At 58.8% G+C, this 11,623-nt stretch overlaps 1 protein-coding gene across 1 annotated transcript in view; it reads right to left on the minus strand.

The window, feature by feature from the left end:
- Positions 1-3,724: 3,724 nt before the first annotated feature.
- ADGRG1 (adhesion G protein-coupled receptor G1) overlaps positions 3,725-11,623 on the minus strand; it is a 12,965-nt gene continuing 5,066 nt past the window's right edge. The window contains 9 exon segments of the mRNA XM_008068024.2: positions 3,725-3,861; positions 3,863-3,954; positions 5,417-5,685; positions 6,780-6,888; positions 7,970-8,238; positions 9,607-9,725; positions 10,458-10,561; positions 10,810-10,855; positions 11,083-11,199. Coding sequence (XP_008066215.1) covers positions 3,823-3,861; positions 3,863-3,954; positions 5,417-5,685; positions 6,780-6,888; positions 7,970-8,238; positions 9,607-9,725; positions 10,458-10,561; positions 10,810-10,855; positions 11,083-11,199 — 1,164 coding nt within the window. The 3' untranslated portion in view covers positions 3,725-3,822.

An 11,623-nucleotide genomic window follows, 5' to 3' on the forward strand; every position in this document is an offset into this window, starting at 1 on the left:
TCCCAGGCTCCACGAGGACCAGGGGCTGGCCTGGAGCCACTTACAGAGCCCTGGGACCCCCAAGCCCCAGGACAAACACAACTACAGTGTCCCCTTCTGCTGCCTCCTGCCCCCAGCTTGTCCCAGCAGCTCCAGGTAGGCAAGGCCTCAAGTTCTCTGACCAGACCTGGCCAGCATTCACCCTCAGCCACTCCAGTCCACTTCCCATCTGGGGGATGCTTCCAGACGTAGGTCTGGTCATGTCCTGATGGGAAGGTTGACCCCGTTGTCTAAAGTCCCACAGTCCAGGAAAGCGCATGATAAGAGCCAATGGGTCAAAGGGTACCACAGAGCAGCAAGGTGCCCCCATCCAGGGCCTGTCAGAGAAGGTGGGATCCGACCTCAGACCTCTTCCCCACTACTTGAGCCAGTCTCAAAAACGGAAACCAGATCTTTAAAGAAGTGGGAGAGGTCTGGGCACAGTGGCTCACTCCTATAATCCCAGCACTTTGGGAGACCAAGGCAGGAGGATCACTTGAGTGCAGGAGTTCAAGACTGCAGTATACTATGATCATGCCACTGCACTCCAGCCTGGGTTACAGAGCAAGACCCTGCCTCTAAAAAAATAAAAATAAGCTGGGCTCGGTGGCTCAGCCTGTAATCCCGCGCCTTTGGGAGGCTGAGGTGAATGGATTGCCTGAGCCCGCGGGTTCGAGACCCGCCTGGGCAGCGAGACCTCATCTCTACAATAAATCAAAAAATCAGCCGGGCATGGTAGCGCATGCCTGTAATTCCGGCTACTCGGAAGGCTGAGGCGGAAGGATCGCTGGAGCCCCGCAGGTCGAGGCTGCGGTGGCCGGGAGCGGCCACTGCACTCCAGACTGGGCGACAGAGTGAGACTCCAACTCAAAAAAAATAAAAATAAAAATAAAAAAAGATAAATGTTTAAAAAGAAGCAGGAGGTGACTCACACCTATAATCCCAGCACTTTGGGAGGCCGAGGTGAGAGGATTGCCGGAGCCCACGGGTTCAAGACCAGCCTGGACAACTTGGCAAGACTCCATCTCTACAATAAATCAAGAAAAATTAGCCGAGCTTGATGGTGTGCACCTGTAGCTCCAGCTACTAGGAAGGCTGAGGTGGAAGGATCGCCTGAGCCCAGCAGGTCGAGGCCGCGGTGGCCTTCAGCATGCCACTGCACTCCAGCCTGGGCAACAGAGTTTGACTCCAACTGGGGGTAGGGGGAAGAAGCAGAAGAATTTGTTTGAGGAGAGTGCTCTGCTTGGGGAAGGGGCTGGGTCCTTTCCCACCTTCCTGGAGGATGGGGAACAGTTGTCTCACCTCTCCTTCAAGCACAGTCCAATGATGGGGTCTGAGACTCCCTCGCAGAGTCCCCGAGAGGCCTGCAAGGAGGAACGCTGGCTCTGATCCCACTGGGCCACCAAGTCAGGACACTGGGGCAGGGATCTGGGGAGACCTGGTCTCTGTCCTCAGGCGCTAGGTGCATACAAGGAGCCCCTCCCCCCAAAAAAGGGTGGGGACAGAGGTCAATGGAAGGAGTGGAGCGGGGCTGGGAGAACAGCAGGGTGCAGGGAGTTCCCATGTGCAGAGATCCCTGCAGGCCTCAAAGATCCCACGTGCATGGTCCTCAGAGGGCACTGGGGTCTAGCCCTGGCTGCCAGCGTGGCCTCTCACCCATCCTAGCCCAGCTGCAGCCTCAGCGCCCGCAGGGGCGCCCCCTGGCAGCCAGGAGAGGAAGGAGGGGCCCGCGGAGGGAGCGCTGTGGGCGGGGCCTTGAGTTAGACTGGGACCTTACACCTGAACACAGTAGCGGTGATCACTTGTGGCGGCTCTCCTGACAGGGACGGGAACCTGCGCCTCACCCAGGTCACACGATGGGAGGAGAGATTTGGCAGAACAAGGTTGAAGGCAGGGATGGAGGAACCATCCAGTAACTTCAGCCCACCGACTTCACACTGGTCAGCAAACTGGGCAGAGCGGGCAAGGGCTGGATTCAGCCCTGGAGTGCGATCTCTTTGGCCAGAGACTGTTTTAGATTGACCAAAATTTTAAAATCAGAGAGCCTCACACCACATTCCAGATTTCTCCTAAAGGCAGGTGATCTGGCGACATGGGCCCTTGCTCCTTCTGGGCAGTGACCGCCTGAAGCTGATGAGCGGCTACCCCCTCAGTGAGGGCTTTGGAATCTCCAGTTCACCGCAGACCCCACCACTCCCCATTGCCTCCCCAACACTGACTCAAAGCTGTCATTTCTCTCCCCCTTTGCCCTAGTTGATAAAGTCTCCAGCAGCTGATTTTTTTTTTTCCACACACAGCTCACATCTCTTGTTCAAGCTTCCGGATTCACCCCATGGTGTTTGTGTCAGTGACTCTTTTAATAGAAGCACAGGGTAAAGCTCAGAAGGAAATGCTCCAAAATGTCTCTGGTTTGTTAGATAATAACGACAGCAGATTTTTATTTTTCTTCTTGGTACTCTTCTACAGTTTCCAAATTCTCTACAACAAACATGTACTTCTTTATTTAATATCAAAAGACGAAATAATTGGTACTTAAAAAGGACGTCCTTCCCATCTTTAAGGCTGAGATTAAGACCAAATGCTACCTCCTACAAAAAGTCTTCCTGGATTCCCAGCCAGGAATGATGGCTCCTGACTGTGCCTGGAGCTCTTGGAGCTTTTACCACGTGCATGCCGCACACACTAGACTGAGGGTTCGCAGGGGGAGTGACCAGGTCTGGTCGTCTGTGTCCCTACCACCCAGTACAGGCCAGCGACCGACTGGTGTGTGTTTGTTGGAAGAATTAACCATGATGGGCAGCCGAGTGTGCCTGGAGGGGCTTGCAAGGGTTCGAGAGCACCCCCTCCAGGCCAGCGTCACCAGAGGAGGTAGGTCTCAGTCTTCGGGGTGCTGCGATGGAAGCAAGATGGGACAGCCACGTTCCACAGTCTTGCCACAAGAGGGCCTCGGAGAGGCAGAGGGCCCCTCTGAGGTGTGTGCTTGGCCGGACAGGGCGAGGCAGCTCAGAGAGGCCTGGATGGCAGATGGACCTGGCCAGCCTGGGCGGCCATGCTCAGCCCGAGTCAGGCGCAGGCCAAGGCCTGTGCAGTAGACAAGAGTTTACAGCAGACACCAGACAGCAACTGGAGCCACTACCCAAAGTACAGCATTGGAACTGGGGATCCTAGGCTGAGAGTGAAAGGCTGGGGCGGCCTCGGGAGAAGGAGGAGGGAGGGCTGGGAGGCCAACAGAGGGACAGGGCCCCAGGCTCGGAGGTAGGCGGGCTGCGGCTCTGCTCCAGGGAGGGGCTTCTCCTCCCCCAGGGCCTGAAGCTCTGCCGAGCTGTTTGCTGTGGGTGCCACCTTGGGTTACAATGCCAGGGGCTGCAGAGTGTTGCAAGGTGATCACCAGGGTCAGACAGCTAGAGCCACGTTTCTGTCCTGGGCAGGGCACAGGGCTGAGGACACGCCGAGCCTCCAAGATCCCTGGCCTGACCCCCAGCAGCGAAGGCCAGGTCCAGGGTTGGCAAAGAGGGACTAGGCCTCAGCCCCCAGTTAGGACAGCTGGGGGGGGACAGCCCCATAGCCAGCTTGGAGCGCACTTCTGAGCCCCTTGGGAGTGGGACCCACGGGCCGAGTATTCCCCAAGGCCGCTCAGAAGGCCCAGCCTGGGAGTTTGGTGACAGCCCCGCCTCTCCAAGGTCCTGGGGCCTGCTCAAGTCTCCGACTGACTGGCCGAGGGCTGGGCCCGGCTGCAGGGGCCACAGGCAGTGTGAGGCGAGGCCGAAACGCAGCTTCCTCTCGCTGGGCAGGTGGGCTGGCGGCCTAGATGCGGCTGGACGAGGTGCTGCCTGAGCTGATGGGGGAGCCTGGCGCTGTCCGAGTTGCTCTTCAGCGGGGAGGGGCCGCCCCGGGCCTGCAGCCGCATGGCCCAGTACCAGAGGAAGATGAGGAAGCCTGCGTGCGGGAGGGCACAGCTCAGCAGGCGGGGCAGCCCATCCCCTCCAGAGCCACCTCCCCCCAGAATCCCCCCCCACCCTCTCCCAGCACACACAGTCAGGCACCATGTGACCAGGGAGCGCCTGCCACGTGCCGGGTGCTAAGCTGGGTCCCTGTGTGCCCTCTCCTGTGTTCTCCCAAGGTGTCTGTAGGTCACTCCTGTTCATTGCTATTCTGATTTACGCATAAGAAAACTGAGGCCCAGGGAGGTCCAGGTAGGAGGACTTGGCTGAGCCAGAGGTCAGGCAGTGGCGATGAGGCTCGTAAGTCCACCCATTAAGCACCGTGACGTGTCAGTCATGGTGCTTAATGGGTGGCCTTTCGAGCCTCATCGCCACTGTAGTGTCCCCCCATGACACTACGACGATGTAGCGATAGCTCAGTCGATGCCTGTGCAAATGAGAAGGGCTTCCTCCCCTCCTCAGAGTCCTGCTTATTCATTCCCTGGGGAGAAGATGAAGGCTCGAAAGCAAAATAACTGGAAGGTGGGAGCATCACCCCCACCCCTCCTTGGGCTCTAGGGTGACCCTGGGTGAGAAGCTGGTCTTGCCACTCCACGTGAGTCCCTGGGCCTGGCCACGCAGCCCCTCTTCACTCGGCACAGCCAAGAACAGAGGGGCAACGTGTGTGTGTGACAATGCAGAGGAGGTGGGGAGGAGGGGTACTGGTGGAACAGAAAAGGACCCTGCGGGCATCCAGCCAGGCCCTTGAGGCTCCGCCCCGCCATCTGCTGCCCCATCCTTCAATCCCTACTCTTTGGCCTCCCTGTCCTACGCACAGCCTCGCTCCAACTCCAGGAACTTTGCTCTTGCTTCTCCCTCTACCTGGAGCTCTCCCTTCCCCTAGGCCAGGGCACCTCAACCTGTAATGCGCACACACATCCCCTGGGCATCCTGTGAAAAGGCAGATTCTGACCCGGCAGGTCCGAGCAGGCCAGACACTCTGCTTCTCATAAGCTCCCGGGGACATCGATGCTGCTGGACTATGGGCCACACATGGAGTACCGAGCCTGCCTCTCTCCATGGCTGGGTCCTTCTGTCAGTCTCTCTGTCTCTCCCTTACCCCTCCCAAGAGAATCCCCCTCCCCAGCCCAGGTCTATGCATTACACTATCCACCATTCCTTCCTTGCCTCGAGACCCCCTTTGATGGCTGTGTGTGCTGACATTCATTTTCCCCCCAAGCTGAGCTCTGCCCATCCAGCTTGCAGCTGGAGCCCCAAGGCTCAGCGTACGGTCTGCATACAGTAGGTGCTCAATAAAGACTTGCTGACTGTGGCTCACACGCCCCCGTTTCATGAATGAGAAGACTGAGGCTCAGAGAAGGACCGCCTCGGGGCTCCCTGGCTCATCCCATCTCTGCCAACTGCTCCACAAGTGGACACCCTGCCCGCGCCGGGGAGAGGTTCCTCTCCACACCCACCTTGGAAGGAGGTGACAATGCTGAAGAAGTAGAGGACCACGAGCTGGAAAGTGCCGGAAGCAAAGGAGAAGAAGACCAGGGCCCAGGGCAGGCCGAGGACCAGGCAGAGCCCCAGCAGCGTCAGCACGTGGGCCCACTTCTGGGTGTGCGGGCGCACACGCAGGATCTGCACCACCATGGTGCCCAGCATGGCCGCGTTGAACAGGAACACCAGGCTGAAGAGGCCCAGGTTGGTGACGTAGCTGACCAGGGAGTCCCGGATCCAGCACCTGCGGGCAAGGGCAGGGGGCTCACTGCACAGCCCGCAGGGGCAGCGCCTCCTGGGCCGCCGCTGTCATCATGTTTGCTGTCAGGATTACTCACTGTTTCTGACAAGTGCTGCTTGTTTTCTGATAGTGTTGATGTAATTTTCTAAAAAATACACTTATGTTAACTAGTCTTTCTTTTTTGCGAGTCAGGGTCTCCCACTGTTGCCCAGGCTGGAGTGCCGTGGCACAAACATGGCTCACTAAGCCCTTGACCTCTTGGGTGCAGCCATCCTTCTGCCTCTGCCACTGCCTCCTGAGTAGCTGGGACTACAGGCACTCACCACCATGCCCAGCTAATTTTTAAAAATTTTTTTGTAGAGACGTGGTCTCACTATGCTGCCCGGACTGGTCTCCAACTCCCGGGCTCAAGCAATCCTCCAGCCTCAGCCTCCCAAAGTGCTGAAGTTACAGGCATGAACTACCATGCCTGGCCTAAATCAGATGATGTAAAGGAAAGTATTAAGTAGGTAATGAAACAGATGGCACAGGGGTGAGGCAAAGCTCACCAGGTCATGAGGGGAAGTGCTAAAAACTTCAAAACCAATGGGAAGGACGAAGCTGAGAGCTCTGGCCTCCAGGTGAGGTTCAGGGGACCCACAGGCAGGGGCCCCGCCAGCCTGGGCAAATCAGGTGAGTGGAAGAGGACTGGGTTTCAGCCCCATCTCCCCTGCCTTGGAGCAGTGCCCTAGCTCCCAGCGAGGCTGAGAGTGGACCCCTGCCCTCTCTGAGCTTTGGTCTTTCCATCTGCGCAAGGCAATGGGGGAGCACAGCAAAGGGATGTGGTGGGGCGTACCTGCCCCAGTCCATGCCCCCACTCATAAATGAGGACACGGAGGCTCAGAGAAGGCCAGGTCCTGCACAAAGTCACCCGGTGAGCGAGTGGCAGTGCCGGGCCTTTTCTCACCCTCTGTGACCCTTAGGCCAGTGCTCCAGCTACTGCCTGGCCAGAGGCTGCAGCCCAGGTGTCTCTGGGTCAGCATGGCCCAGGGCAGGCTGCTCTCTGGCCTCCGCACCAGTGCCCTCCATTCCTGCCCCCACCGCACACAGCCACTCACATGGAAGGGTAGATGACACTCTCCGGGGTCCTATGCACAGCCAGGATGATGGGACCATAGTTGTCCACGTCCACCAGGGCCACCAGCGTCACCAGGAAGATGGGGAAGCCTGAGGGCAGCAAGGCATACAGCTGCAACCCCCTCCTCTGAGGCCGTGCCTTCTCTGGCTCAGGAGGGCCTAGAGGGTGGAGCCCCCTCAAGCGTCCCAGAGCCCATCCAGTCCCCTGTGGGGAGAGGGTCACCCAAGCTTGGGCCCTCCCCTCCCATTCCAGTTTGGACTTCCCATAAGGGGAGGCCATCTTCCTGACTCAGCCCTTGCCCCCCAGCAGCCTGGGGGCCCCAGGACAAAATTCGGCCGCTCCCTGCCGAGGGCTAGAGCTCCCAGGAGAGGTGGGAGGGGCAGATGGGACACTGGCACGTGGGGGAAGATGAGGGACAGCAAGTGTTCTGTCCCAGGGAGGTCTGCCCCGGGCCTTAACCTTACCCATTAGGTGGAGGCCAGAAGCTCCTGGAGGGACCACCCACCTCCAAGCCCCGGGTCCTCACACAACCAAATCTGGGGATTTTCATGTAATTGGGGGGCATGAGCAAAGAAGGGGCCCAACAGGGAGCCCAGGAGGTAAGTGGAGCCTAAGGACATGTGGAGGCTGGGGTCCCTGCCAAGTCCAGAAAGGCTCGTGGTGTAAGGCCCTGAGCTCCGGCTGACACGAGAGGCCTGGGCCACAGATGAAGTGGGCACTTATCGGCCAAGAATAAAACACCAAAGCCACAGAGATCTGTCACCTGAGGGGCAGGGGATCCACAGGCAGGACCGCTGCCAGTCTGAGCAAATCAGGGATTCGCCCCACTGATCTCCCAGCTGGGTGCCTTTAAGCAGTACACAACCTGCACATCCATACACGGTGGCCCTGCCTGCAAATCCCTCCTTTAATTCTGCAGGGGGTACAGAGAGTTTGGAAGTGCTTGTTGGGAGTCACTTCATCTTCCTCAACGGGGACCTTGGCCCAGCCCAGGTGAAGGACCACTGAGAACGAGTGAGGAAACAGAGAGGCAAGCCAGAGAGACAGGCAGCGGGGCAGGAAGGACCAGGAGCCTGTGCTTTGCCAGACCACGTGGGGGAGGCGGGTATGGGGAGCCCACTCACAAGCCCCCCCACAGAGCCGGCAGAGTCCCTCACCCCACTCACTCACCCCAGCCCACGACGCTCAGCTTGAGCAGGTAGCCAGGGACGTAGGTGCCAAAGACCTCGACCACCAGGCGGTAGAGGTTGTAGCCCTCGAGGCCCATCCAGGAGAGGCAGGAGAGCAGGGAGAAGTGCAGGAGGATGGCACTGGTGCGGCAGGCGGCCTTGGAGCCCGTCAGGGCCACCGGCTCGCTGAGCAGGAAGCTCACGTCCAGCAGGAAGACGGCCAGCAGCAGGTTCATGTGCACCTTGACGGTGTAATCCCGGGGCTTCCTCCTGCATGGCAGGGGCACCCTGATGGGCCGTGTGGGAAGGTGGGCGGGGAGGTGTGCCTGCTTCTCCTCCAGGAAGCCCTCTGAGACTTCCCCTGCTCCCGACACATATGGTGACACCCGCTCCTATCCCTGCTCCTGGGCCGGGCCCCTGTGCACCCACACTGTGGGTTCAGCACCCACAGGCTCGGTACCAAGTTTAACAGAAGACTTAGCAGGCAGAGCAAGGGGGACAAGCCAGCCACCACAGTCAGCCAGACGCTCCCTGAGTTGGAGAGGAAAGGCTGGCTTGGAGGCTGGGGCCCTGCTCTGTGTCTGCACAATCGTGCGTCTGCAGGTCGGAGCTGGGGTATGGGCACGTCTGTGGACATACCAGTCAGGGCTCACAGCCCACCTCACCTGCACTCCCACCTCACCCCAGGTTGTAAGTGGCCCTGGAGCGGGCAGGGAAACGGGAGGCCCCAGCATCACCCTCGTCCCGACTCGTGGCATCCCCTTGGGCTGGTCCCTTCTCTCTGACACTCTCAGTTTACGGTTCTGTGAAGTGGTTCCCCCTCACAGGGTAGGGGTGAGGGTTACACTGATGCAGAGATCTGGTCCAGGTCAGAGGCTCAGCTCCCTGGGTCCCCGCCCTCGTGTCCTTGGTGTGTTTGTGATCAGTTAGGTGCTGGGACTTCTGCCCCCGCCCCCAGCCTTCCACTGAGCCCATCAGCTGTCCCTCCTCATTGCCATCACCTGTACAGCCCCCTTGTGCACAGTTAGGGACACACACGACAGTCACACATGCACATACATGCACACAGCTCCACCCTCCTCACCTCCTGGTCAAGAACACCCCAGGTTCTCCCCAGAACTAAGGGTGTCTTCCCTCTACCCAAAGGGGCCCAGGGACTGCTTGCAAGTGGACCTCAGTGTAGGCCAAGCCAAGCACTGACCACATGACAATCTCTGCCACTTCATGCTATGTGACCTCTGGTGAGTCACTTGCCCTCTCTGAGAACTTTCATAGGCTTTTGTGAGGATAAACCGAGTTCGCACTTGGCATGGCACGTAGGAAATTCGATGCCAGAGTTAATTCTTATCATGTCACCAACATAACACCACTATGGGCACCCTGGGTCTCACATGTGCTTATTCAAGGCGGAGACACAGATTCTCACATGAACTCTCCCGATTTTAAATGTTGGCAGTTAATTAAAATGTGGAAATGCCATGTTATCCAAACACCACAAATCTGAGGAGGAAATGGCCCCCGGGGTCAGCAGACCACACTCCCCACCCAACTCCCACAACCACGCACAAGTTTGGGGGTCCACCGGAGTGAGCCTCCACAGCTGTGGGGATCTCCCTCCCCGACCCTCTCTGGCCTCACCTGGAGCAGAGGTAGGCGGCGATGGTGAGGACGCAGGCCAGCGCGGAGATCACGCAGCCCACGTAGGAAAGGAGGGTCAGGTAGTGCTTGTGCACGGCGTCCACCTCCACAGAGGAGACCTGGGCCCGGGAGATGAGCGGGCTGCCTCAGTGTCCCCACCCAACCCCAGCTGTGCTCCCTGCAGGGCTTTGGGACCCATGATCCTTCCCAATGGAGTGGAGGGTTCTTGGCCTGAGTGCATCTTCCTGGACAGGGTCAGCAGCTTTCACCACATTCTCAAATGGCTCCCTGACCCCCAAAGGCCAAGAACCCTCCCCCAAAGAGCCCTCTTTTCATCCTGGCATTAATTATTTATCTATAACATTCAATGTGGGAATAGGTTTCCTGTGAGGGAGTGAGCTTCCCACACTCAGGAGTGTTCAAGCCACGGCTGGACACCCACAGAGAGAATCCTAAGATTCTGGGACACAAAGCCTCTGAGATCTCAGGGCACTGGAGCCCACTCCAGGGGCCTCCACGCTGGGCCTCCTCTAGGGTCTCCTTAGAAACACACTCCTGGCCCCAGCCCTGTGAAGTCAGAGTCCTACCTAGGCTTGGGCCAGGAAGTTGCATTTTTATCATACACCAGAATGTGGGGAAAAACAACAAGGGCTTTACAGACCAGCTCTTCCACTTTCTAGCTGGTGACCCCAGGGAAATTGCTTAACCTCTCTGAGCCTCCGCTTCCTCATCTATAAAGGGGGAGAACGCTACCTCAGAGGGTTATGGTGAGGAATAAATGACTCAATCTGAAGAGTCTGGCACAGAACTCGGCCCGCCATGGGGCTGTGAGGCGGGGAGGGGTCCCTCACCATCAGCACTGCGAAGTAAGTCAGGTGGTTGCAGAAGCAGGACGTCTGGGTCTCCTTCCTGATGGTCTCGCAGCCGGCGCTGCTCCACTTCCCCGGGCTGCTCACTGAGGAAGGGACCACAAGGGGCTCTGATGAAGCCCATCCCCGGGCCCTCATCGCACACCCCCAAACGCACAACCGTGTTGTTCTTCCGAGCCTTTGCCTACCTAGCAGCTGGCCAGGCTGCCGCCACTCCCTCTTCAAAGCCCAGCTCTCTCCAGGAAGCCCTCGGTGATTACCCCATTCCCCCACCCTCCAGGACCCCATTTCTCCTCCAGATGCTCACCCAGCCCAGAGACCCCTCCAGACTCACGTGTCGGGTCTTCGACCCAGAATACGCACTGCAGAGTCACATTCTTCTGCAGGGACAAGAAAGAAGGCGAGGAGATGGAGGGGATGGCATGACAGCCGGCCCCCTGTGGCACAGGAAGCCTGGAGGAAAGTCAAGCCACCTCCACCCACTGGACCCAACCAGCTGGTGCCCCATCCAGTGTTCCCATGAAAGGTGGATGCGTCAGGAGCGGGGACGGGTGAGGACAGCTGGCAGAGCAGGGACGCTTGTCCCCTGGTTGGTGCCGCCACTCACAGGCTGTGGCTGGTGCTGGAAGGTGAGGACCACGGGCTCCGGGAGGTTGGCAGCCTTGGTGTCCTGCACCACGATGCCCAAGACCTTCTCACCCAGGACTTGGCTGGAATTCTGGTCCTGGATGTGCGGGGTGGGGGGAGAGAGTAGGCAAGGGCTTCAGGGCTGAGGAGAAGGGCCCAGAAGGCTTGGCCTCTCTAAACCACTGCCCCGCCCAGCACATTGCTTTGAGATGCAGTCTCCCTCTGAAGTGATTTTACACATGCAGTCCTTTACACTGTAGCGAGAACAACCCCACTGAGACCTCTGGGGGAAATCTGCACGTTGCCGTCTGATTTCTGACTTTCCAAGGAGAGACTTAGACTCCTGGTGGAGGGAGCGTGGCCGCATATCTTCTTCCCGTCTCTCTGTCAGACAAGCACTGCTTTCCCTGGGGAGGGCCGGGGGGAGGGCAGGGGGCAGGGCAAGGGGGGGTCGGGGGCAAGGACAGGAGGTGGACGGAGGGAGGGAGATGGCAGGAGGGGGAGGGCAGAGGGCGTGGGAG

Source organism: Carlito syrichta, unplaced genomic scaffold (genome assembly GCF_000164805.1).
Source record: "Carlito syrichta isolate Samal-C Ts95f unplaced genomic scaffold, Tarsius_syrichta-2.0.1 Scaffold309854, whole genome shotgun sequence".
Taxonomy (NCBI): Eukaryota; Metazoa; Chordata; class Mammalia; order Primates; family Tarsiidae; genus Carlito; species Carlito syrichta.